The sequence below is a fragment of the Larus michahellis genome, chromosome 7 (genome assembly GCF_964199755.1).
Source record: "Larus michahellis chromosome 7, bLarMic1.1, whole genome shotgun sequence".
Taxonomy (NCBI): domain Eukaryota; kingdom Metazoa; phylum Chordata; class Aves; order Charadriiformes; family Laridae; genus Larus; species Larus michahellis.
Window position 1 is genome coordinate 33,225,375 of NC_133902.1, and position 27,018 is coordinate 33,252,392.

Below are 27,018 nucleotides of genomic sequence, written 5' to 3' on the forward strand. Positions count from 1 at the left end.
TTTTTGGTTGGTTGGTTTTGTATTTTAGTTTACCTTAGAAATAAGCACCTGTAATTTAGCTTCAAGCAATATCTTTCTACATACTGGAGGGCCATACTTCTTGGTTGCTCTCAGACATTGAAAGACAATTCTCTGTCATGGTCTGTGTAGTTGAAATAAAAGCCTGCTATGTTACTCTTTGGACTTAGGTAGTGGTCTGATGAGGAGCTATTCTACTTGTTTTCCCAGGTGTCTTCATTAATAGATTTGCCAGTCTCCAAGTGAGGAATGTCTTGTCATTATCCATTTACCTTGAAGGCATGTAACTATCCATTTAATGGTTAATGATAAGGTAAAGGGAAATGAAAAGCATTTATTCATTAATAACCCTGATAGATACATTTTTATAAAGAATATAAATGAGAAAATGAGCGATATAGCCAAGCTATGCTTAAACTAAGCCTGAGAGACTTTCTCAGAAAAAATTTCCCTTTCCTACATCCAGTTGTCTCACTTTCAATTCCTGACAAAATGAATGCCAGGTAGTCTTTGTTAATGCTTTACACCACTGGTTGCAAACAAAACAACAAAAAACGCAGAGGACCAGTGTGCCTTGTGGGCTGTCGACAGAGAGCTCACTCCCAGAGAGGGCCATCCATCCGTGGGATGAAATTGCTCCCATCTCCCCTCTTGCAGAGCTCTGGCAGCCTGTCTCCCTACTGGGGTCTCCTGGGGCATCCTACCCTGAAATCACTGCTCTTTTCTCTGCTCATTACATTGTTATATTTTGTATAAGCCCTTTGTTATATTAGGGTCATTTTCTAGACTTGAGTGGCTAATAAACAATTCCTCCCTCTGGGGGTGTTTGGGGCTAAAACTGTCCCCTCTCCCTTCAGTGATTTATTGGCAGATGTCAGAGGAAATGTCTGTTATGATTTAGCTGATGTTCTGGTTCAGTCAGAACAGGAACAAACACAGGACAGAAACATCTAAATGAGAGTAATGCCAGTAGTTCACTGCTGGCCCTTGACTGACATGGGACCTAACGGTAATTAATGACTTTGAAGTGACAATACATTTGAGTTGACAACTTTTCAACATATTACCCCAAACATACTGTAACTGGACCCCAGCAGCTTGGAAAAAATTACATATTCTTTCTCCTAGTTCAAGTTGTTTATTTCTCTCTTTGTCATTTCTTCATAGTCTTAATAAAATGCTTTTCCATTAATTTTTATTTGCCTAAGATCTCAAGAATATTCTGATGCAAAGTGAAAAATTGCAAGTGTACTTGAAGTTTATTTTTCCTCTGGCTTTTACCAGTGAGTTAATTTTTTTGCATTACAGAAAGCATAGCAAGACTAATTAAAGTTGATTGTTTTACTTCAAATTTTGTCAAGAATTTCCTACTGTTACTGGATGAATTCACAAATATACAAATTCACAAATATAACTGGTACCTTTTAAGAATTAAACATAATCACTATGATCAGGTTCTATAAAATAAATAACACTTATTTCTGTTGCTACTAATCCTGTCTAAGAATTAATGAAAGAACAACAAAAGACTATCTTAGTAAGTAACCCTTAAGAAATGAAATACCTTTCTCCAGATGCTGGGATGGGAAAAAGGGCAGAGCACCATTGGTTGTGGAGCTGAAAAATGCAGAGGGAAGTTCACAGTATGGAACCGTGAAGCATGAGCGTATGATAATGGACAGTGTCATGCAATTGGCCTATTCCATATCTGATTTCTACAGTTGTCTAAAAACAAAGAGCAATATAAATTCACATTGAATGGGTTTTTTTGCACGTTTTTGAAGGGATTCCACTCCTGGTGTTACTATAATACAGTTTTCACTAATAAAAATCTGGAAGTCAAGTTTTAAAATGCTTATATAATTAGAAATTGCTCTATTAATGAATGGATTTTTTTTTTTCCCCCTCAATAGAATCCAATTATATGAATCATTACTGTAAAAATTCACGTCACCAGTCCTTTCCATTATTTGCATTAAAGCTTTTGGAATTCATTAGCACTTACGCTAGCAGGCACGTGTTTCTCAGGAGGACCAGCGTGAGGCTGGCACAGTGTAGGCAGGTGCAGCTCTGCTGACTTGGATGGAGCCACCCGCTCCGTCTGCTGCCTGTGCCCAGGGAAATCGGGAATGGGAACTTCACACCCTTAACCCAGTGAGCTTGTTTTAGTGACGAGAGGGGGCTGAGCCCTCCAGGTAGGCACAAGTGGAACTGCAGAGATCTGGATTCGGAGCCTGAGCAAATCCCCCAGTCTCTGTAGGTGATAATCTGGCCCTGGGGAAGGTGATGAGAGGTTTGCCATTTCAGCAGGATGTTGCCGTCTTTGGCTTTGTTTGGCATTTGTAAAATTGCTTAGTAATGTTCCCTCTGTCGTCTTCCATCTATTTGTTTGTGGCAGTCAGTCTTTTGTATTGTGATTTCTGATAGAACAAGATCTCTGAAAAAAGTTAAAATTCAAGATCCAGTCCTCTTTTTATGCCAGTTTAAAATGTACATTAAGTAAAAACTTGAGTTGGCATGTGGTGTAAAATGGGTCCTTTTTCCTGGAAATGGGTAGGTTTTTAAAATGGGGAAAAATGCATCAAAGCTTAATTGATAGAGTTTCAATAACAGGCAATTGAATCAGAATTAATTGTGGCGCATCTACCGTTATTCCTGTATATGTGATATGCTCTGTGCTTCCATGTTCTAAGAAAGAGGATATGGTTTTTGTGAATTATTTATAGGATTAAATGAAGGGCAATGAAAACATACGATTTATAGTAAGTATTGTCCATAGACTGTCTGTTGCCAGAGTATTTTACATTTATTTGCCACTCAGTATTTTTCAGCTTTGATTTTTTTTTTTAGATTTAAATTATGATGCCTTCCAAAAAGAAATATTTAAATCTGATATGCTGCTAAATTAATATAAACTGCATAATATTTTTTAGTTTTTCTGATAAGTGCTGCGTTACTGTGATAGGTAGATTTCTGATACCGTTGCTCTAGCTATAGGGAGAAAAATTAAACCTTACTTATCATGGCTGTTTGCAAGTAAAACAAAAAAAATCCACCTTGAGTGCAAACATTTCTCGCATACCTGAGAATGTTTGTCTGAAATCTTGAGCCTGTTTTTCTCCAATGCTTCTCACTTGCATCTATGTAATGACACTCAATTCAAATTGAATTTTGGCAGGATAAGCTAAAGTAATGCACCAATGGATTATACCCATATGAGTATTCATTATATTATGTAAGTTAGAAATAGGTATGATTTTAAAGACTGTGGCAACTCAGTTCTCTCTTTTATTTTAGACTTAAAAGACAATTCCATTATTTCCATTATCTTCTAGTGCTAGTGTTTATCCATAAGCATTTGTATTATTGGAATATAAAAATGTAAGACTAGTGAAGTCCGATTAATTTAGAATTGATGCTATCCTAAAGCATTGTCCTGTAGTGCCAGGTTTCTTCTCATTGAAATGCAGGCTCTCCAAGACTGAAAATAGTTGGCTTTTAGACAAATATAGAAAGCCAAGATGCATGAGTAAAGATGCATATTGTGTCCAGGACAGGATATTTATAGCAAGAGTTACTGACTTCTGAGACAGTAACGAACAAGTCCTGTGACTTAGCAAGCAGTCCCATAAACACACATCACCTTTAAATTTAACTAACATAGTTTCCAAAGAGAATATGTAAACACTGTCCTATTATGGGTAATATACAAGAAGCTATTTTTAAAAAGCTAACCTAATTGTGCAGCTGTGAATGGTATAAGCCAGATCAATATTTAATGACTATGATGCATTATTTATAGCCCTGTGAGAGATTCCCTTTTTTAGGTCAAACAGCACACAGGAGAGCTACACAACAGAAAATAATGTATCACCTGCTTTACAGAATCTTCGATTCAAAATGTAGCATGAATAACAATTCCTGTATTTCCCAGTTCCGTAGCCTGAGGTATGGCTAGTTAAGATCGGCCTCCACACCCTGAGGCTTTTATGTGTCTCTTGAAAACACAAGCATTTAACTAAACAATGATGGAAAGAGTTGAACCAAAAAAGGAAACAACTTTTAGGACTGCTACCGTATATGAGCATGTAAATAGTTGAATCATGAAAGATGGTGGATTTAAGTGAATTTGGTGCTTGGAGTGTATTACATGTATGATATAAAATGATTTTGTTACTCGTATCTTGTGCTGTTACAATTTTATACTCACCCTTAAATGCATAATAGTGGGCAGCACAATGAAAAATTGAATTTTATGTATTAATTTTATCTCCAATGTCTGTAAGGATTGGGAAAGCATTCCTAGGCTATGTTATTTTCTGCTGTGATGCCGTCTTTCAGTTTAGAGCTATTTTAGTTATTTATGTGTTCTGGAAATTAAATCATTTGTAGTGGTTTATAATAATTATATTATAGTCTTCCTCAGTAATTAAATTTCAGAAAGGCAAGCTGGCCTTTGTGTTTTGGACCACTTATGAAATACTGCCATTTAAATATGTGTGGCTAGCAAATGAGGTTTTTATGCTTTAACGACACTGCCATTTCACTCTGGTAACATAAGTTCGCCAAGGACCGAAGGCATGTGATCACACTGCAAAGTCAGTATTGCAAGCCATGGTGTCCCAGCCACGCATATGGTGAAACACATACAGTTCTTTACAGACCTACAATTCTATGTAACTGCATGAAGCTATTCACATGCTTAAGTATTTTTCAGATTGTCCCCCAAGACTAGTCATACAGACTCACGGACTCCTCTTTTGGCTGTCACAGGAGGGAGGGTCTGTGCTGGCACTGGGCTTTTCCCCAGTGCTGTTTCAGCTGCTCAAGTTCTGCTGAGAGTAGTGACAATGGGGAAAAAAAATAAGGAGAAACCTTGAGGGTAAACAGGGCTTAAGTGTTAATAATGAGCTGTGTTCCCTTTTTCCGTTGTGAGAAATGCACGTGTTCACAAGATGTAAAACTCAGTTTATTTTCTCTGCTTTTCTACATGCGCTGCCCACGTAAGACAAGACCTAAAGCACAATGTTAAGAGTTTCATAATTCACGAAACTGAGGTCTTTATTGTATTACATTATTTCATACACTTTTACATGTGCCTGTGTCTTCAGTTGTCATGGAAACAAGAAATCAGGAACACGTTGCATACACTGAAAATTATTAAAAATAATAAATAATGATTAAAAATAAAATCCTGCGGGTTTTATACTAGTTTCTGAAATGTGAGGCCGTCAGCTGTTGACATCAGGCTAGTGCTCTGTGGTTCAAAGATGTATAAAACTAAATTTAAAAAAAAAATTCAGTGAAGAGAGGGAATGGCATGGAGAAGAGGAGTAGGGAAAGATTGTTCATGGTCTTTTCTCATACAGTGTTTAAGTTTAGGGGCATCAAATGAAATTATCAGGCTATGGATTTTAATCTGACTAAAGATCTCTCTTCAGCAAACATGTAGCTAAACTATGTGCCCTATCACTGTAGATGTTAGAGTTAAAAATGATGAATTAATGGAAGGACGAGGCAAACGAGGACTGTTTTACAAAGAGAGTCACCTCTGGCTCAGGAAATCTCCAAAGTGCAGCTCTCCCAAGCTGAGAGGAGTGCACCAAGGAAGTGTGTTTTCTCAGTTCAAATAGTCTTCCCTGTCCTTGGACACTCTCAAAGCTAAGGTACAGGGCATAGAGGGACCTTTAGTCTGACACAATACAATTATTCTTCCGTTATTAATCAGTGCCTTCCAACACTGCTGCTTGGAAAAAAAATAGGCAACTCCATTCTTTGCATCACTTTTTATCACCCAGAAAAGAGACCGTGCCTTCTATGTTTAAAATGCAGAGAAATGTGCTTTGACTTGATCATTACTGTCATAAATCTCAGAAATTGCAGATGCCAGGGTTTGATGAAAACTCCCAAGTTTGCTGAACTGTTTGTTTTAGTACAAGCTGTTTCTTTTCCTTTCTCAACCACCTGCCCCTGGAAGCATTTCTGGATTGCCCTGCAAAGCTGTTCGTCAGCTCCTTGTCTCAGTGCTGGGACCTGTGATTCTCAGGTGCGCTTCTCCTGATAGAACAGTCCTTCTTGTACAGATACTATTACCATCATGAAACCTGTTCCAGTGTGATAGGTTTTGTAAGAATAAGGCATACAAAAGAACAGTATTGGCAGTTTGTGGGGAAAAAAAATGCATTGTTTTGCTTTAATTTCTTCCATGAGGCGTTTTATCAGAAATAAAGTGGGATAACTTCAGTGTGTCAGAGGCATGAGGCACCTGTTTACGAATTACTTTTGTAGCTGTCCTACTAGATGAGTGTCACGCTACGGTGTCTACCCTAATTCTAGGGATAGTTAATAGAAAAACCTAAGGGGAATTCTGAATTCACTTTCAAAAATTTAAACATTCAGTTTTATTGAAATTTCAACATTTTGAATTTACTAGCTTTGTAGTAAAGATGAGCTGATCAAGATGAGATTGAATTGTTGCAAAAGGTCACTGAAAGGATTCCTCTTGTATTTCTAAAATGACCACATCTATTATTTCCAGGTGAAAAAACGAAGCTCCCAGAGTAAAATGTTCTCTTCCCTCTTGGGCAGATGACACATGAATTTTCCAGGTCGTTGTGGAGAAGAGGGTTTACAAGGAGTAATTAAACCCGATGAGGCTCTGGTACTGAGCTGCTCCCTGAAAGGGCTGGCCCTCTTTGTTGGCTATAGAGGGGTAAAGGGAGGTTATAGCGGTCGTGAGGCGTACATCCACCCCGTCTGGCCACCTCTGAATATTTGTAGTCTAACTGGGCTGATTCCTTGCCCTCGTGTTGTTGTCTCATCTGAGCAGGGCAAGGCACTTCTTCATGGTTTAGTTTCCCATCTGCAAAGAGGGGACAGAAATGTTAAAACATCTCTGTGAAAGACTTCAACATTTCTGCTTTCTCACTGCGAAAGATTGTGTTGCATTTGTATGATAAACCTGCACAAAACCAGTTTATTTTGTAGTGTAGGAGATAAGTAAATCCTGTTTCTAAAAAAAATCTTTCTCTTGAGGAAAAGCATATATGATTTGAGACAGTTAAGGCAAAAAAAAAAAAAAGAAACCTGTGGCCTGGAAGCTAGATAAAGCCCACAATTTAATCATATATCCATGCCCAAACAATTTTTTCAGTTCATTTATGAGTTTAGCACAGGTCATTACATGAGTTTTTAACAGAGGTAGGCTTCTTTCAGCAAGGAATACATTCTAGTCTGTGGATTACATCAGGGCAAGGGTGTAATGCAGATGTCAATAAGGAACTTCCTGTGGAATTTTTTTAATATACAAAGGCAAAATATTTATTCTAAAGTGTTTAAGCTGTACAGAATAATCTCTGAATACATTTACACTGTAAATTTAGAAGGGAGTTTAAGGGTTAGGATTAAAAAAATGTGAAAAATCAACACTGATATTCTGATTGCAGAGTAAAGACACACAGTAGCTCGAAATATTAAATAGTAAATGACTACTACTAAGGTCAGCTGCTTCATAACTAGACTAGAGCTTAACAAGCAATAAACTTCAATCACCAAAAATAATAGAAAACTAAAATTACGTGCATGGTCAAAACCAGTCTTTGTACTACTTTTTAAAAAAAGCCGCCTTCTGTAAAACTGAAATAGATTTCAATTGATTTAGATAATAATGCTAAGAATTTCTGCTATACTCTAATATTCTTTCACAGTACTAAAAGGCATTGTAAGTAGTTTAAATATTATTGACTTATTGCTTTTAATAGTGGCTGGTTTTCAGTTTCTTAGTAATTATGCACACTAGTACAGTGGTACTTCAACAACAGAAATTTTCAGCAGAGGAGTAATAAAACACTTATGGTTATTAATTTACCCATACTAAAAAAAGTGTGCTACTTTGCTGCACTCAGATACTGCATTTTGTTATTTGCATGGGAAATTTTGTATTTCTTGCATGTTTTGTATCCAAAACCACAACTGGTCCAGGACGTGAGAATGCTTAGAAAAACAAATTAGAAATAGCAATTGTTGGGGACATAGATAGTATTGCTCACAAGTGAAGGTGAAATGATTTATTATGCAGTGGACCTGTTGTCTGTCCTTCGATCTGATCAGTCATCATACTCCACAAGAATCTCTTGTCAGCTGGAAAGAAGGCATTGAGGAATAAATACAGTTCAACATTGCTCCATCATTTAGCCAACAACTATGCAAAAAGTGATAAGATGTAGAATACATTTGAAATGTCATGCCAGCCTGAGGAATAACTGATGAATGATTTAAAAAAAAAAATAAAAAAATCAACACTTGTCAGATGATGAAGTAGTACGCTTCAGTCAGTGGTAGACTTGGGAATTTATATTTGGAAACATTTTCAAACAGGAAGAAACATCTATCCAATGCAGACCTATACACTTAAGTTGGACTAGAATAATTAAAAAAAAAAAAAAATTGGAGCATTACTTCAGTGAATGATGGTACTTTAGGAGTTCTGCACTGTGGGTTTATCATGGTTATTTTGCCATCAACAAGGAGCAAATTATTCCCCACACAGTTGATAGACATCCCTGGAGCTACTGATAGCTTACTGTTCTGAGATCTGCATTCCCAGACTGGCCCAGTAAGACCATTTTACTGTTTGTTTTGACTCATGGAAGAAAAAAGTCTTCAAAGATATCCCAAAAAATGGCATAATATTTCATATGTAAAATTATTTTCCTGTGCTTGGATTCTGTCTTGTAGCCTTAGCAGGTTGACAGTTACAACTGGGAATTTTCTGGTTCAAAAATGAGGTTGTTTTTCACAAAACTTTATTTGGATAGAAATTTTCTAATTGGTTTTAATATTATCAATGTTAATTTTAAAATGAAACAAGTTCATTAGCAATTGTACTGATTTTAAAACCAGGAAAAAAATCTTTTGTTTTCCCTAGCACATACCCTGCAAAAGGAAAAAATACTTTTCTTTGTTTATTTCTGCCTCTATGCAGTGTTCTGGCTGCAAAGAGTTGTTGTCATAAATGTTTACTGGTATTGATTTTTAATTATTAATGGCAATATTTCTATAGGTCTTCTGTTTTAACAAAATATTTTACAAAAGGAAACATAAATGTCCCCCAAGGGAAGAAGACAGTGTTCTTTAAAGGGTTTTGACATTGCGAACAAGTTCATATTAGAGCTAGAACCTTTTTGTAATTAAAACTCCAGAAAGTGAAGAACAGGAAATAAATGAGAAACGTTTTTCTGAGATGAATGTGTTTGGCCACTGGGTGCCATCCTTGCTCCACTGTAAGGCTGATCGCCTAGCAGCATTTCTGTGAAGCTGTAAAATCCTGACAAAGGTAATACCGCTGCAGTATCACACCATTGTAACGTTTCCGTGTGTGCACATAGTAGAATTTGTTAGCAGCACAGGCACCGTGTCCCTCTTGCATGAGTCACCGAGGGACTCAGGAGAAATATCCTCATGGTTCAGCCATATTACGTCCACAGTCTCATATCTAGCAATTCTTTTTTTTCTTTTTTTGCATTCTTCCATCAGCTGGTAGGAGTGAGGCAGTGCTGAAAAGACCTCTTCCCACACACGAGGGTGTCAGTGACCATGCTCCTGTGCAGTATTAACTTAGGCTGTGGGACTGTTTAAAGGGAAAAATTACATGGATGCACACTTGTTTTCTAAATCAATTCCTATTTGGGCTATATGGGCCTGTATCATCCAAGCAAAGCTATATCTAGCATATATTACATAAAAAATATTTGCGATTACAACCTTCTACGGTTTATTTATTACACTGTTTCATTGTTTGCCTCGGGGGGATTCCTCTATTGTTTTAGTCTCAAAAGTCTCTTGGTTTAGTCTGGGCAAAATCCCAGGCAGAGTAAATGTACTTTCTAACGGAGAAATTGTGTCAGTAGTTCTGTGTTTTTAGTCTTTCAAATTTTAAGTGTAAACACTTTAAATGCACGAGAAATAGACTCTCGCACTTCTCTTTCTTGCTGTAACTGTATGGAAAACGTGCGGATTATACCCCAGGCAAAAACAGGAAACTGAATGTTTTATGAGGCCATTTCTATGAAGCGTTCCATCATCTTGTGCCTTGCAACAAGCTACACCCAGCTCTGAACACACGCAGAAAAGCTGAGAAAGTCAGATATCAGTGTTTTCCAGCGCCTTTGTGATCCCCCTGCGCATACGGCATCCTGTTTGGTGTGCTTAAATGTAACTCAGCTAACCCTGCTCTCTGCGCTGCCATGCAGCAGCTGGTGTTTTGTCCCAGGCATACAACAAGGTTATGGGCACACACAAAAAAACCCACCCCAAACCAGCAAAAACCTTACATTTATGGCCTTCATAAACTCTACTGTTAAACAGATTCCAGGTATCTACTTGTGTTATCTGCACTTTCCCTGGAGGAGAGCCGTTGCTGTGGGTGGTGGGGAGGAAAGGTTTTAGGTGGCATAACGACAGCAACACCACGACAAGTTGTGGCAAGACGTGGCCCGTGGGCAGCACCTGCCCCAGCATCGCATGGCGGCCACCTAGGGAAGACCTCGGTGAGCTGGGTGCTGTGTGGCACAGCAGTGCGGGGTCCTGTATCCAGCTCCTCGCCTGGCTCATTTCTCACCTCTCTGCACTGCACGTGTGCTGCCTCTCCGAGTCAGTGGTGGCGGAGGTATTTGTGCCCCGCAGCTTTGTGCCAGGCGAGGACAATCCTCAGTCCCTAACAGTCACGCAGACAGATCTCTTCCCTGATACTCCTACCCCTGCAGCTGATGCAGCACTGTCGAAGCGTAGGATATAGATGTTGTATTCAGAACATTAATTTGGCAGATGCAAGGTGTCTGGGAGAGAAGGAACAGTTACATCAGTCAAATATCATAAGTGTGTTTTCATAGGCGTCAGTTAATGTGTATCATAAGGCCTTCATTAACCTCGTGAATGGTGAGAAACAACTATTTATGGCCGTGTTGTAGCCTTTCACCCCTAAGTAGTGATAGATGAAAGCAACTTTTGTTTAAAGAAAACTTATAAAGCTAGTAAGATATAGGTAGTATGTAAAGAGCTAAATAAACACAAGATTTAAGTGCCTATTTTTGTTGAAAGAGCAGAATCTGTACCTTTTATTTGTTCTCCGAAAAAGTGATTAGGCTGCGAGTTGTGTCTGAACCAGAGCTCTGTGATGCTGTGTGGGCTGGGTGCTCAGGCTTTCTTGCTTGGGGTGCTCTGTGGGATGAAGGGTGCTGTGGAGGATGTACATTCTGCGGCAGGGAGAGGAGTTGGGCTCTGTGTTCACAGTGGGCCCTGCAGCAACCCCACACAGGATGACCCTCTTGGCTTGTCAAACTGTAGCAAGATGGGGTTTAGTTTGGGTTTGGTTGTTTGGGTTTTTTTTGGAGGATGCTCTTTTGGGCCAGTCCCAAGTGCTTCTAGGGAGTGATTTATGGATTCAGAATAGGATGGGTGGATTTCTTTTAAACCTGCAATCAGAACTTGATGAAAACTAAGGAAAAAAGGACAAAGATAAAGTATCTTTTAAGGATAATCACTGCAAGTTTCCCCTATAGCTCTTCTGTAAATGTATGTTGTAAGTTTGGAGGTGTTTTCAACGTTATTTATTGTCTACCTGACAATATTCAGCTATAGCTGTCAGTCCAGCAGATCTGAAATAGGACTTTCCCTCCAGTGGAGCTGTAACCTGTTCATATATTTGCATAACTTTCACCACCAGTCACTCTACTGCCAGCCTGATTTGTCGCAGGAGCTCAGAAAGAAAATTTTGGTGGCCAGCAGGAGCACTATCCAGTGCCATTGCTGTGCATTCCCACAGCACCATCACGGCCCCACGGTGGCACGCCACCAGTGGTCCTGCAGATTGGCTTGGGTGCAGTGACTGCTTCTGGAGTACACTGGGATAGAAAATAGTGTAATACCAGTGTATACGCTACTGTGGCACTGGTGAGGGTTTTGAGGTTTTATTGTTGTGCTTTTTTTATTTATTTTAATTTTTTTTTAGCATCTCTTCTTGACACCTTCACTTCTTTCTCTCTCACGCGCTCTCTCACACCATGTGTCCAACTGGGAGCTGCAGGGCACAATTTGGGCTGTTTGCCACTAAAAGAGCCAGTTCCTCCCTGTGCATTCACGTCGTGTTGTCTGTGACCCTGTTTCCTCCACCCTTAATCAGGTTTTTTGTCTTCTGAGTCTTCAAGAAAGCAGCTAGAGCCTTCCCTCCCCTTCCTAGGTAGGCTTGTGGAGAAGTCCGCCTTGTATCCCTCTTCCCACACCCTCCTAAATTTATAGGCATGGAGTGGGTCAGTCTGCATTACCCATTCTGCTCTTCGTGGGAGCAACAAAGCTGACTCTCTGCCTACCAGACCCAAGGAAGGCTGGTGTGGGAAATGGCAGCCCACATGCCTGACACTTTTGTATCACGGAGAAATACTTGCCCTAGGTTTGCTGCTTGTGTGTGTTTAAAATTCTGGGACGGAGACTGAATAGACCCTTTTGTATGAGTTTCTCATCTGCACCAATGGTCATAAAAAGTCGACAGTTGCTAGCCTGTAGTATGTGACACACTGGTTTTTTCCTAATCACCATAAGCCAAAAGGACGTGAACACTCCCCTGCGCGCCTTGGGAGATCATTGTGTCGGATGTGCATGCCCTGTAAAACTCCAGTCCTAGGCTGCTGTGGTTATGGACTTTGGCCTTAAGAATAATAGATGCTTTAGACCATTAATTGCTTTTATTTTATGTTGCTGTTCTTTTAAAATAGAAATTTCTTGTTCTTTTTATAGGCTGCCATATATTTTGTTTCTGTGTACTAGGAAACAACTTTAACATCAAGGATTGATTTTTAGCAACATAAATAATGTATTTTGTGTCTTTTCTATTATGGTTTGTAACAAAATTCTAAATGTAATGTTTTTATTTCTGAAAGTTGTTATTCCTTTTGATGGAATTGGTCCCAATTTCAGAAAGTGGCATGTTTAGAGAGGATTGATTGACTGATCAGAAACATTCTAAATACTTTCAGTTTTTTAGCTAGAATTCTGGGCTTGCCTTTGGAAATAGCATGTGTAATGCTGTAATGACAGATCTTCCCTTGCCCTTTTAAAAATAGAATTGTAAGAAGACAAATCCTTTCCTCAGGCACATATAGCTTTATACCAAAAGCAGAAAGCAAATACCATATTTTTGTCCTAAGCCTACAGTGCATGATAATAAAAAAAATCCTAGATGCTATATTTGATAGTGATATATTGCTTAATGGCTACTTTTCTTGTTCTAATAGAAGCAGCGGAATAATTAGCTTTCTGAATGCCATGAAGTTTCTCTTTTAACTAAGCAAATACCAGTATTCATACTAAGCAGCAGTTACGTTTGGTAAATGGTTAAACCAAATATAACTGTGAAACAAGACTAAATGCAACTTTCTGCATTCCACATATCATGTCTAAATTAAATGTCACACTGTTAATTTGCCAGTTGAGGATGAAGCAGTGTGCAGCACGCATACATGCTTCAGCTGCAGATTTTGAAGCTGGATTGCAATTGAAGCTGGATGCAAGAGCAGCATTTTTCTCAGATGTGAAACTTTGACTAAAACAATGAATGACCTTTTCCAGCAAAGGGCTGAGACACCTACTGTGGGACTTTGGGCAGTTTGGGCATTTGATTTCACAATTGCAACCCTCTGCTAATCTGCTGGGTTACTCTGAAGAGGTTTAAAATACATAAATTCTGTTCCAGGGACTGTTGATGTCTTTTACATCTGAATAGCTGTTGGAAAAAACATTAACAGAGTCTGGCACACAGAAACAGGGAGTCTGGTAGATGTGATGGTGGCAAAGCACGTTTATATGGCAGCATGAGGTCTCCTTATCTCATGTTTCATCCAACTGCATTCAGATGAGTCCAAAGCCCCACTCCTACCTTATTCCAGTCTCCAGTTTTTGTTATTTGAGTATCCATTCATACAGCGACCTCATTCAGAAAATTGGAATTTGGTGAAAGTTGTTGAAGGGCAAATAAAGTTGGGGGTTTTTGGACCCCCCCTTGAGGAGTGGCATTGGGCTGGCTGGTCTTAAGAGCTCCTTTCCAACCCAAATGATTGTGTGATTCTGGGCAATCTCACTCTCGAAGGCAGCAGCAACGCTACTGTGGCAATCGCATTAAAAAATCATTAGAATCAAAATCCAGAGGAAAATACACATGCACGCTTTAAGGCTCTTCCACACCCCCTCTCCTTTACTGTAAGTATTATAAAATTCTCTTTAAATGTCGCTGTCCTGCTTCTGCTGCGGTTGGTCATTGGAAAAGAGGTGCTAACTCAGCATTGTGAAGGGCAGAGAGACACCATCCCTAGTCTGCAGTAACAGATGGAGGCCTTTAAAGGCCGGGTTGCTCTGGGCATTAAAACATCCCTGAGCTGAAACATTTGATTCTTTCCTCTTTGTAGAGAGTGAGAAATGTGTCAGACTAGAACATAACAGGCTTTGGTCTTCCATGGCTACGAAGTGCAAAATTTGTCCACTACCGCTAATAACTGACTATAAAGATGCATTTTAAAAGACGCTTCCAGCTATAAATACAAGCAAGTATTTTAGAGGCCTTTATATGTGAAAAGAACCCTTTACAGATAAAAACCTTCACCATCAGAAAATACTGTTTCTAGTACGGCTTGATAGAAGATTAAGTGAGAGATAACAAAGGCTTCGCATTTAAATATTCTTCACTTTGATGCTTTCTGTGTGGGTTTTGATGATCAGCCTTTAAGGTTTTTCAGTTTGTAATCTTCTGAGAGAGATTCTAGGTGAAGAGATACTTGAAAGGGTGGTCTTATTTTTTTGCGTATGTCACGTTGTCTGAAGCTCCAGTTTCACTACAGAGTATAAATGAGATCAGATCCTGACCTGCTGTTCAAATCGTACATGGACTCCTGACTCAAACAGTGCCCCTGGGAGTTAAGAGGAATACGGTATTGTTTTGCCATTCTTTTGTTACATTGGGATATGTATTTCATGGGATATCTTTATATGTCTTGTATGTATTCAATTTTCTTTTTATTTTTCTCTACCAGTCCGGCAGTATTTTCTGATTAGGAAACCTTGCTAACCATTCCGCGTGTCATTGTCCATAGGGCTGTATAAAAAGTTGACCGTATTCAGTAGTGGAAGTTATTGTTACAGAACAGTTCTGATATGGCATGGGAAAGAAGCTGAGCATACCAAATGGCAGATTGTGCTGGTTTTTTAATTAAAGCCATACTAATATACTTATCGGTAGATTTCAAAATGCTTTCCACACGTAATAAGCAGTGATGTCTTATCCACACAGGTAGTAAAACTGAAGTACAGAGAGTTTAAGCTGACACAGCAATGTAGGATTTCAGTCCAGTGTTTTCTATGCTTAGCTGGACTGCTTCCATGGTAGTGAATGTTCTACAAGGCAAAAGAATGCTTTCTGAAGAACTCACCCATTTCCTTACGTCTGATTTTATCACTTTGTCAAATACGGATATATAAGATTGTAAAAAATATGCTATTAGAAAAGTTAGTGCAAAACCATTTAGTAAGCCTTCCCTGTTGCTCTGTGGAATGATGCTCTGTCAACGCTCTATAGTCCCGCGTTCTTGGTATCAAATGGGATCAAAACCTGTGTTTTCATATAATTTGTAATGCTGGATCAAGTTATTACAATCAGACCCTTGAGCTGTAGGTATCTTCTGTTCAAGAAACTCCTTAAGATGCCTATCAGCCTGTGCCTCCTTGCAGGGCATATGGATGGAATGAGAGGATTATGGCAAGATGAGACAAAAAGTAATTACCACCTTGAAATTGCCCTCTCTCCACCACTGACCCAGACTGTCTCTTAACTAAATTCTGCTATAGGAGAATATTAAATATCCAAATTGCTCTTTCATATTTGTTCCTGACACGATACGTTTTTTCCCTACATAAGGAGTTTTCTCCCTCTGATCATTTTTTAAGCTGGCAGCATGTGACTCGTCTGCTGGTCTCCACTGGCAGCGCATCTGACTAACTGGAATGAGAAGGCTTAAGCTTAGTATAGCTTTCACATACTGAAAACTAGACTTCCAGCTCATGCAGGAAGTTTGGTTTGTAAAACTGTGTGAATCGTTAGGGAAATCTATAAAGTTTCTTCCCTGTTTGGAATTACCGGTAATGTGTTTCCAGATCCTAAAACAGCAAGACACCTATCATGAGCTTATAGCAGCTGTCAGACCTAGAAGTTATTCAGGACAGGAAGCTTGCCCCCTTTCACCCATCTCCAAGGGATCATTCTCGTACTATTTATAACTATAAACTGATTTAAAGTTAATTTGTAAGAGGGCATTTAACACTATGCTTTGCATACGTTTTCTCAATAGCAGTATTGGCTGTTATAAAGGTACTAGTGTGGTATATGATGGAAACTGAAAGTAGGATTAAAAGGAAAGCAATTTGCAATAACATTAACCAAGCTGAATGTAAAACCTCTTTCTCATTCAGGAAATATGCTCAATGAGAGCAGCAGAAGTCTCCCCTTTTTCCTGGTGTTGATTAATTGTGATCGCTTCGTTCAGCCCTTACAGTAAAAATATCATAAAATGCTCTGTGTATATGTGTGTGCATATTATGCTGCATTTTTCTGATACACATTTACACAGGATCACATACTGCCCAGAAGAAAAAAGAAGTATGAATGCTTAACTTTATTCTTATCTAGTTACACACTAACAATATGAAGAAACCATTTTATAAAGCTTATGTTTTATATATACTTCGAAAACTGTAAAATAGTTGTCTCCAGCAGCACTAAGGTGTAAGCATCAAATAGTAGCTTTTATTTCAAGTATTTAGCTTTTCAAAGTTTCCCTAAAACTTTGACTCTTTAGTTTCCTAAAGTTTTCCTTCTTAGGTTTTGTTCATCCACAGCAGCCCAAAGACTCATTAATACTGAACCAGAAACGTTATTTTTCTATTCCCATGGGCTGTCATTTACAGTGGCCAGAATTGGGAGTTTATTGTTGGTAGAAGCCACTTTGGTGTTGCGTGTATTTGGAAGTATGGCCCTTTGGCGATGGCTGAGGTAAGGTGATGCTCAACCAGTCACTCGTTTCCCAACTGTTCATGTAGACCAAGCAGGCGGTGAAGGAATTTACATGAGAGTAACGAGGAAAGGAGAATCTGTCTCCAATCCTGAATTAAGTACAAAGGTGCTTCTCCTCCTTCCTCGATCCATCCCACCCCATCCCATGCACGCCTGAGTACGGGGTAGCCACAGACCTTGTCTTTACGCTCATTCCGGGCCATGACGTCCTCTTTTTCAAGCTGCTGACAAATGGTGATAGTTTCCCAGTCTGGTAAGTGCTGTTCGTACTTTATTAGGCAAGACCAGTTGCCTTCCATGTGTTAAGCCCAACTTGTGTTTGTGGTTCCTTTCAAGACAAATTTTTGTTTTAGTAACAAGGGGTATGGAGATATGACCAGAGGAGGCATGTCCGGCTTTAATTTACCATAAGCTCACAGAAGAGTCATGTGAATTTTTCTCAAGGATGAAGAGCGTTGAAATTGCTTGATCTGCAGGGTGAAAAGACTTCAGAGTATAATGTTCTTAATTGCTTTTAGAAAGGGGAAATTGAACTTCAAAACGTTCAAAAGGAAGCAAGCCTTTTAAGTGATTCTAAATCACTGGGGTGCTTTAAAAAATAATTTCACTGTAACTTGAATTTTAATTGCCTGCCCCTTCCTCTTATTGTCATGGTACTTTTATCCCCTCTGTTTTCCTGGAAGAGAGTGTTGTTATTGCTGTTTATTTTAAGAAATCCACTGGAATTTGTCCTGCAGTGCAGCAGAATTTCAGGGATGGATATGTTTTAATATTCTGTATTATGAATATTTTTTATATCTTTGTAATTAAAAAAATGAAGTTTTAATGACTGCTCTCCTATAAACCCTGGACTGCTGCATTCTCAGCATAAGAAGCTGAGGACAGACAATGCCAGGTGCAGCCAGAATGTTGCTGCAGCCCCACAACATATCATTTTTTTAACATTATTCAAATTAGTCTCAACACTCATAATTCTGTTGTTTCCTTTATTGCTGTTGTAAAGCAAATGGTTCTTTTATACAAATGTTATCTCCTGGCTATTAATTCAGCAGTTATTTTGGATTATGGCACTCCTGTTAAATTTAGGAATGTAAAACCTCATAAATATTTAAAAGTTTCAGACTGACGTGGAAGGAAATTGTTTTTGACTTGCTTTGTTAATATCCTGTTGTTCAGTTTGTAATAGATTTGGAATATATTGTTATTTCTCCACTGTTGGACAAAAGGAAAAACCATTTTAGTTGAGCAACTGCTTCAGCTGTTCTCCCTTGAACTGTAACAGGCTGGTAAAAGCATTTGTTTCCAGTAAAAAATAACAAGGAAAATATCTGTTTTCCTTTAAGAGGACAAAACCCATGAAAATTTTAATCAGAGCCCACTTCAAAGTTAATGAAAATGTAGCAGTAGGTTTGTAAAGAATAGTTTTGATGAAACAATTTCAAGTAGATCTACTTACAATCAAACTGCTTCTGTTTCAGCATCTTTGCCATTTAAACTTCTCTCTAAGGAACAAACGAGTAAGATGGACAAATGTATTTCTTCCCTCAGAGACATTTTATAGAGAGTGCGTTTACTGCAATGAGTGTATTCATAGACTAAACATTAGTATGCATCTCGAGTATCCCCCAAAGCTCTGAAGAATAACTGAATGATAAAAAAGTCACAATTTTTGTAAGACAGCTGGAGGTTTGGACAACACAGTCTGTGGGCGAGCGTTCCTGTTTCGCATCTCCCTGTATTTTCTTTCTTTCTTTACCTCAGAATACGTAGCTTTTCATCCAGATCTTACAGGGTGTTAAGGTGTAACTCCTGTTGGTATCATCCAGAAGTATTTCAAATGTTTCAATAATTATTCAAAAGAAGACGCTGAATTGATTCAACCTGGGTAAGTACACTAGCAGACAAAGCAAGTATGCAGTTAACAGAGCTTACATCTCTGCCTGCATGCTCCAGAGCTGCTTCAGCTGAGTCCTGGGATGACATCTGAGTTGATGGGTTTGTTGTATTTTCTATGTCGGTTAACCTCGCTGGTGTAATGCCATGACTTTTTTGTGGTACTGGCATGCTTTACTGGGTGCTGAACTGAAAAGACTTTCCTTCTAGCTATCAAATAAGTTAACATTGCAATGTTAGTACTATCTTATGGCAGGTTTGCACCATCTTCTCCTACGTGGTACAGCTAAACCACCTTAACCTCTGCATAAAGTAATTATTGTGGTGGCACTTTCCCTTTGGCTAGAAGAAGCTTTTTACATGTCAGTAACTTGTAGTTAGGGTGCAATGTTTCAAAACACAAGTTTTCAAAGAGGAAATTGTGAGATGGTCACATAGAAGCTGTAACTGTGAAGGTGAACTTACAGCTGCATGAACAAATTGGTATTTTGTGCAAGTGAGTAGCTGGATGTGCCACACCAGCTGAGTCCACACGATTTTAACTAATTCAGCATGGTCCAGCTCATGGCCTGTGGGCTGGATCCAGCCCCTTCGCGAGGTTTCTGCCTGACCCATCGCCTTCTCACTGCAGAGGACACGGAACAGATGCTCCTTCAGCAAATGCAGCCTCCTCCACCTGCCCTCTCCAGGGAGATGAGTGGCAAGTCCGAAGGGGCATAAGGAAGGGCAAACAAGCCAGGGAGGGTTGTCAGCACCTCTGCCTGCCTCCCGCAGGTGCTGCCACTGGCCCAGCCACAACACATCTGTGTGCGCCACTGTATGCATCAGCCAGTCCTGCACACTCACTCCTATGGATTTCTGTGCGTGAAAAAATCCATTCTTCTCATACAAACAGAACAGAAGTCTTCTGTTACATGGACAAAGCAAAATGTTAGGCTTTTGCTGTTGTTTATTGACTTACGACAGCATCAGCGTGTTGAAAATTATTTTTATTTTACTTTGAAAATTACTTCTGCCAGACGTTGCTTGTATTACTTTTTTTTTGGTTCTATGAATGTGTAGTGAACAGTGTAAAGCAAAGGGCACTTGTATGCTTATGAATGTAAAGGCGTTTGGATGAAGAAATTCTGCAGAGCAGTATATTTACTTTGCATTTCTGAATGGTAGCAATTAAAATTCCCAGCTGCTGGCTGTCCAGATGTTTCATACGTTACAGCACTGTAATTTGCATTGGAATATATTGTGTTACTGCAGTAGCTGTAAAGTGGTCAAGTCTCTCAGTCTAAATGCTGTATACGGGCTCCAGTTGGGATGGTGAGCATATTTCCCACTCGTACCACGTTCTTCTTCCCACTGTTTCCCCGCTCTGTTTGCTTGACATGTTCGTAGTTCTCAGATGAAGACTTTTATTGCTTGGCATTCAAATCAAGCAGTGGGGTGTATTGGCAGGACAGAACTGATGTATGGATGGTTTCTTGTAAGACTGACACAGGAAAAAAGACCCAAGTTTCAAATCAGAAGTTTCCCTTTCCCTTTGGCATTTTCAGGCAGCAAACATCCCTCTGGTGTCAGAGCTTGGCATTGACGATATCCATTTTGATGACTTCTCACTTGATGTGGATGCCATGATTACTGCAGCCCTGCGGATGTTCATGGAACTTGGAATGGTTCAGAAATTTAAAATTGACTATGAGGTAACCATCTGCACTGCAGAGAGATCTGCTGCTTTTGTCTTGGCACTACTCTGTCCGTTTGTACACGTTTAGTAGCCCTGATACAATTTGTACTTTTCTTTTCAGACGCTGTGTAGGTGGCTTTTGACGGTTCGGAAGAATTATCGAATGGTTTTGTATCACAACTGGAGGCATGCTTTCAATGTCTGCCAGCTAATGTTTGCCATGTTAACTGTAAGTATCCAGCTACAGACACAATCCCGTAAGAGCTTTTACTGCCACGTTGCCTCACACGTCTAAACATTTTCCAACATTTGATTTCTTTTCTAGTTATTATGATATTCATTTCCAATAGAAATGCAAATAGAATTAGGTTATTCGACTTAAGGCGGCACGTATTTGGCAAAACCTTATAGTGTGTTAGTGACAGCGATATCACAGGCACATTAAAGTGACTGAAAACAGATGGCAGTCTTGGAGTGAGCTTGTTATTATAGTTCTTGATCTTAAAAAAAATGTTTTTCTTTTGGAACTCTTTGATTTGACATTTATTTCAAACTCTTAAATTGAGAAGTACAAAACCAAGAAAGATTAGAATCCCAGAAGTATTTATTAAGTTGATATTTATTACCTTCTTATGCAGCTTCATCTAAATAGCTGTAGAAGGTGTTGCCTTAAAACATTTTAAGATTATCTTCCAACATAGTGATCTAAGTGAATCTTGTGTCTCCTTGGACACTGCAACACCTTCTGGGTTTCAGTAACCTGTATCTCCATCAGTACCAGTAACTCCTCTCAGCATACAAGTAAGTTCTGTTGGAAGTAGCACTGCTCTTGCGCGTTCTCTCTCCCTACCCCACAGCAGCCTTCCTGCGTGAGATAAGCCATGCTTGGGTAGTTCATTCTTGTATCAACAAAAAGCTTGGTGGTCCTGGATGTTTAGCATTCTGGTTAATATGGCAAAAGAGAACCAACATGTCTGTGTGCACACAAAACTTTCCGCTATACTTTACATTTTGGGTTTGCCTTATCTCCAGATAAAACTAAGAATTCAGATTTTTCCATTTTTATTTCATGTTTGGTTTTAATAGCCAGAGTAATCATCTATTGTGAACCTTAAAGTGGTCATATTAATAGCATTTGTGCAAGTACTTATTTATCTGGGATAACATGTGCTTGTTCCCTGATTTTTAATCACTGAATGTTCTCGTCACTGGCCGGTCTCTGTGGTGTCGTTGACATCTGGAGCCTGTGTGCAGAGGTGGAGACCCCGCAGCCTGTGCCATTCGCCGCACAGGTCAGCGCCGTGTTACATGGACTTGTGACAGTCGGTGGCCTGTTTCCTGCTCACAGGGCACAGCTGTCTCGTGCATGGGTTTCCAGATCTCCTCCTCCGTTTGGCATCGTCTCTGTGGCAGAACTTTGTGTCAGGGGCAAAAAAAAAAGTATGACATCCTCCAGCAGGTGGATGTTGGTCTAGTGCTAGGTCCATCCCAGCTATGTGGGTTTGTTTCTGTGAGCAAGTACGGAGGCGTAGCAAAGCTGCACTGTACACCGTGAGACAAAGGAAATGGAGACATTCAGCAAGAGAGAAAGGTCACCTCTTCTCCTGGGCGTGAAGCTGATCAGCTGAGCAGAATTAACATTATTTCAGCGGGCACTTCCTGATGAACTCTAATGAAATCTTGTGGTAATGTGTGGGCATTGGCCGTTTTTGAAGTTTTGTAAATTTGACATGCCTTTTTTTTTTTTTTTCAGTTATAGAAAAATGAAAAGCTTTTTACTCTGAGGAGTAAGGGCAAAGCCAGGCAGCGCCGTTCAGCTGGGAATTACAATAATTTCTGCCAAACGCTGCCAGGGCGTGAGGAGCCCTCAAACCTCACCCTGAGGACCTCTAGGTGGAGCTCCGAGGCCGGATTTTCGGCAGGCTCTTCTTTCGGTGGGAAACACTCTCTCCCACCAGGCATCTCCATCTCAGCTAGCGGTGGCTGCATTGGCAGCCAGCAGGGAGAAAGCAGATCCCTGCTGCTTCCACAGCCAGCAGCAAGCCTGCGAGGCCTCAACCATAAACTGCTTTGACCGTGGCTCTCAAAGCAAAATTTCAGGATCCTTTTAGCAGACAGCACAGGGATGCAACTGTCTGTGGGAGGGAGGGCATCTGGAATATTCAAGCCAGGCTCATTTCGCTGCCCACACCCCTCGTGATAAACCAAGTGAGCAATTCCACGTGCAGGGCTGGATGCGTGTGCCCACGGCATTGGACTCGGTCCGCATCCCACCCTGCTTGGCTGTGGTTCTGGCTGAGAACAGAGTAAGTCCAGTGTGTTTGATCCGCTTGGGCTGCTCTCCCTTCCAGAGATACAAAGACTGATGTTGTGGAAAAAAAACACAAAATAGAGGCTCAATAGACTATAGCACAAGGCTTGCTCTTACTGCATTTGTCTTGGGGGAACCATCGGGGTTAGTATGTGCCTTGTTTTTCACTTGCAAAAAGGGGAAGATTCTTTGACCACCAGAGAGGGGCTCTCATGGTCAAGGTGGCACTGCTTTGTGCAGTTATTGCACCTTATTCCTGGTTTCTCCGTGACTGTCAGCAGTATTGACGGCACCACAAATATAAACCAAGAGGTCTGTTTTGGGGTGTCTTCAGATAGGAATGTCTAATTTGTAACGCGGTAGCCGCTAATGGCCCAACCATGCTCCCACTGAACGCAGAAGGAAAATTCAGCTGGGTTGAACAAGCCAAACAACAGAAATCCAAAAAAGCTTAAACCAGTTGTTTCACTCCTGGGTCAGCCTTCTGCATATCTAAGGTATGTTCCTGTATATCTGTGTGTTTTCCCTCTCTGGTTAGACACTGAACAGTTACAAGCCCAGTCCTGCGAGCCACACTTCTGTATTTCAGACTTACCCAAATATTCCAAAGACAAGCACTGAAGCAAGACTGCTCCTGCGAGCTAGGGACATCACACGAGAGCAGGATCAAGCCCAGGCTTCATTATCAATGCTTTTGCTTAACACAGTTCACATTGATACTAATTTCAAAAAGTAAAAATGAACAAGTAAGCAATACAAAATTAAAATCCCATCTGGTGTGCTAATAACGAAACATAGAAACGTGGGACAAGGTATAATGAATGCAATTCATTTCCTCACATGAAAGAATGACCTCCATAATTCACTGGAGACTCTGCCACTCATGAGTTATGGGTCATTCCTTTTCTGGTGAAAATAAATTTTACTGCACCGTCGTCTATAGCCATGTATTTTTTCTCTCTGTGTAAATTAAAAAAATGGGGAAATGTAATCCTCTATTTTGTTGCGTTATGTTCAAAGCAGATATGCCCTTACCGTAACATTGTTTTAAATGAAATGGTTTTTATTGAGTGAAATACGCTATATTTCTCGTATATTCAATGACAAGACTTTTGATTAAATGAAATGTTGCATTTATTTTTGAGATACTGCTACTGTTAATAAATTCCTTAATCAGCTTTCCTGCATTTGCAATACAGGTTGAATCCTTGAGTTTAATCAAAGCTTGTGTTATGCTAAAGAATATTTACTACAGCATCAATTTTATATTATAAAACTTCTATTTTAAGTTGTTTTAACTTAGACATGAACATTTGCTCTAGATTGAAACTTGACACGTGTCATGTTGTCAGTTACAAACCTATTTTTAATCCCTTTTTTTTTCTTATAAGAACGTTTAAAAAATAAAAAGAGAAAACACTGTTTTTTAGAGAATTTCCTCTGCCTGGGTAGCTGTTACTGAAATTAAAAAAAAGCAATGCCACTAGAATTCAGGAGAATTTCTTTCATAATATCCAAGTTACTCTGTGCACCAGTGGATTCTATGCAAAAGCAATCTTTTTTCCTCATGTTTGATCATCTTTTCTGATATGTAAACTTCGAGCTCAATTATAAAGCTTTTGTATCAAGTCCTGTGCTTCCTCAGTTCCCACTGAAATGCATTCCAGAGCACCCTGGGGAGCTTGGCTCCCTGTGCTGCCTAAAAATTAACTGCAGCCACGTTTCAGACTGTGAAAACAGAGGCTATTTGGATTTGAACGTGCATTTATTTAAGTAGAATTTGCAGTCTTCAGGGTGAATAGCAAAGCTTTGACGTGGTATTGCAGCAATTGACTGGCATTTCTGAGCGGGCTGTAAGTTCCTACCAGGTAAGAACATCAAGTCCCACAGATATTCAGTCTTTGTATCACTTAATCCTCTTCTTGCTGGTGCGTGAAATTATGGCCTGTTGAAAATCAATGGAATTCAGAATTTCTTACACACTGTTAGTGTTCAGCCTTGGTTTGGTCCTCCAATGTAAATATATTTTATATTCCTTTTAAATAATCTCCTTTCATACTAAGTAGATTGTGTGGCTAATTGAGGAGCGTTGTTGGAGGCTGGCACTGTGGAGGGACAAGCGTTAGGATTTTCCAGCTCAGCCAGCCATTTTTGCAGGCGATATGCCCTTATGCTTCTGAAGAGTTGAAGACCCAGGTTGTTTCTCCCATGGGTAAGATGCGCGGCACCAGAGAGGTGGCATCCCACGCAGGCTCCAGCACCAGTCCAGACAGGATCTGTTCGGGATGCTTGAGGTCAGCAGTAACAGTAGTATTTATTTTTTGACATGAGGCAGTTCAGGCAGGAAAACTGCTATGGCAAGTATCCCTGAGGAGAAGTGCTCTGGCAAAAAAAAAAAACGTTTCTAGGATCAGCTCGTTCATTCACATAGGTATACCTGGTCTGAGCTGCTCATGCGGAATTTCAATACATCAGTTTTCAAAATTCTCTCCCAAATTTAAGTGGATATCCACAGCAGAAATATGCCATTTGAGACATTTCCTTTAAATGATGCCGCTTCGTTTCACGTGTCCCAGATAACAAATCTCTTCATAGTTCCTAACAGTTCCATAGAGTGTATTTTAGCTGGCTTCTTTCCTAGGTCTTTTGATCTAACATCTTGGCTGTCTCTTGTCAGCGGGGATTGACTAAGATGGTCACCTCAGGATTGAAGAAATCTGTCTAAGTACTTCTCTGAACAATAATTTCAAAATGGAATCAATTTTGTTTTGTATTTCTCTGATATGTAATTCCAGTTCCTGTCTTAGTGTGTAGTTATTGGTGTTTGTTTTTCAGCTCTTTTTGCCTTCAGTGCCTTATGGGTAGTGGAGAAATGGCAGGCTGGAAATGCAACAGAGAGATAATAACAGATCACTCCAAGGACGTTATCTATTCTGCTAACCATGTAACATACAGCAGGGAATATAATATGACAATAAAGCATTTATCTTCTCCTTACTGAAACGTTCATGGTATCAAAACAAAGTTGACTGTTGCTCGATGGACTAACATTACTTATCCCTTTTGCTACTGATACTTACAGCTGCTATTTTTTTTCTGCTCTCAGACTGCAGGATTTCAGGAGATTCTGACTGAAATTGAAATTTTAGCTTTGATTGTGGGATGTTTATGTCATGACCTTGACCACAGGGGAACCAACAATGCCTTCCAAGCCAAGTAAGTCTTCTAATTCTTATTACTTTAATTTGTTTTTCTTCCACAGAAGAGCAAAAGGTGAGCAGGAAAAAGAATGAAGCATTAATTTCAGGCCTCCTAGGCCAAGGCCAAGCATTCTTATTCTTGTTTTTAGTGAGGGACTATCCATCTTTATCATTCTCTGTTCTTTTGGGTAATTGCTGGCTTGTCCTTTGTATCAGGCTGTTGATTGGGTTACCCCTGGTGAACTGACACTGCATACTGAAACGTGGTGCCAAAACTTGATGTTCTTTTCAGACTCAGGTATTACTGATTCTGGTATTCAACCCAGGAAACACTGAAACTGTCTATCTGGATTGTTCTTGCTGGCTGGAATACATGACGTTAAGCAAAACCTTGTTCAGCTATTAAGAAAAGAAAATAGGTAAAACTGAAATCATGGTTTTGCAAAAGCTTTCACACCAGTGTAGGCAAGCATACATAAAGTAATTCCTATCTTATGAAGTATGAAACCATTGGCATCATGCTGGAGCTCTGATGCAGCGGGTGGCTGGAGTAGTTGCCTCCCCACATACCCGTCAGTTGTGGAGCACACACGGTCCCTGGCCTTAGAAATGCTTCCTCCCTGACCTGCCCCATGCGCCAGAGCACACAGAGCCCATTCGGAGACAGGCTGCAGTGGGCAGGGCTGGGCTGGCAACGGTCAGTACCCACCAAAACACCAAACTGGATCGCGAAGGCAGATTCTTACACCACCTATGTGAAAGCTTGCTCTCCAGACCGTTTTCAATTCTAAAATTGAATTTTATTCTATTT

The 27,018-nt window shown here is 39.8% G+C and overlaps 1 protein-coding gene across 5 annotated transcripts in view; it reads left to right on the top strand.

Annotated features, from left to right (window-relative positions):
- The window catches only part of PDE11A (phosphodiesterase 11A), a 142,604-nt gene that overhangs the window by 79,724 nt on the left and 35,862 nt on the right, over positions 1–27,018 (top strand). For all 5 annotated transcript variants that reach the window (XR_012588385.1, XM_074595209.1, XM_074595210.1 and 2 more), the window contains 3 exons: positions 20,566–20,712; positions 20,818–20,925; positions 26,114–26,223. Coding sequence is in view for 4 of the 5 variants with exons in the window: in XM_074595209.1 (XP_074451310.1) it covers positions 20,566–20,712; positions 20,818–20,925; positions 26,114–26,223 (365 nt within the window). In the remaining variant the exon portion in view is untranslated. The remainder of the gene's footprint in view (positions 1–20,565; positions 20,713–20,817; positions 20,926–26,113; positions 26,224–27,018) is intronic.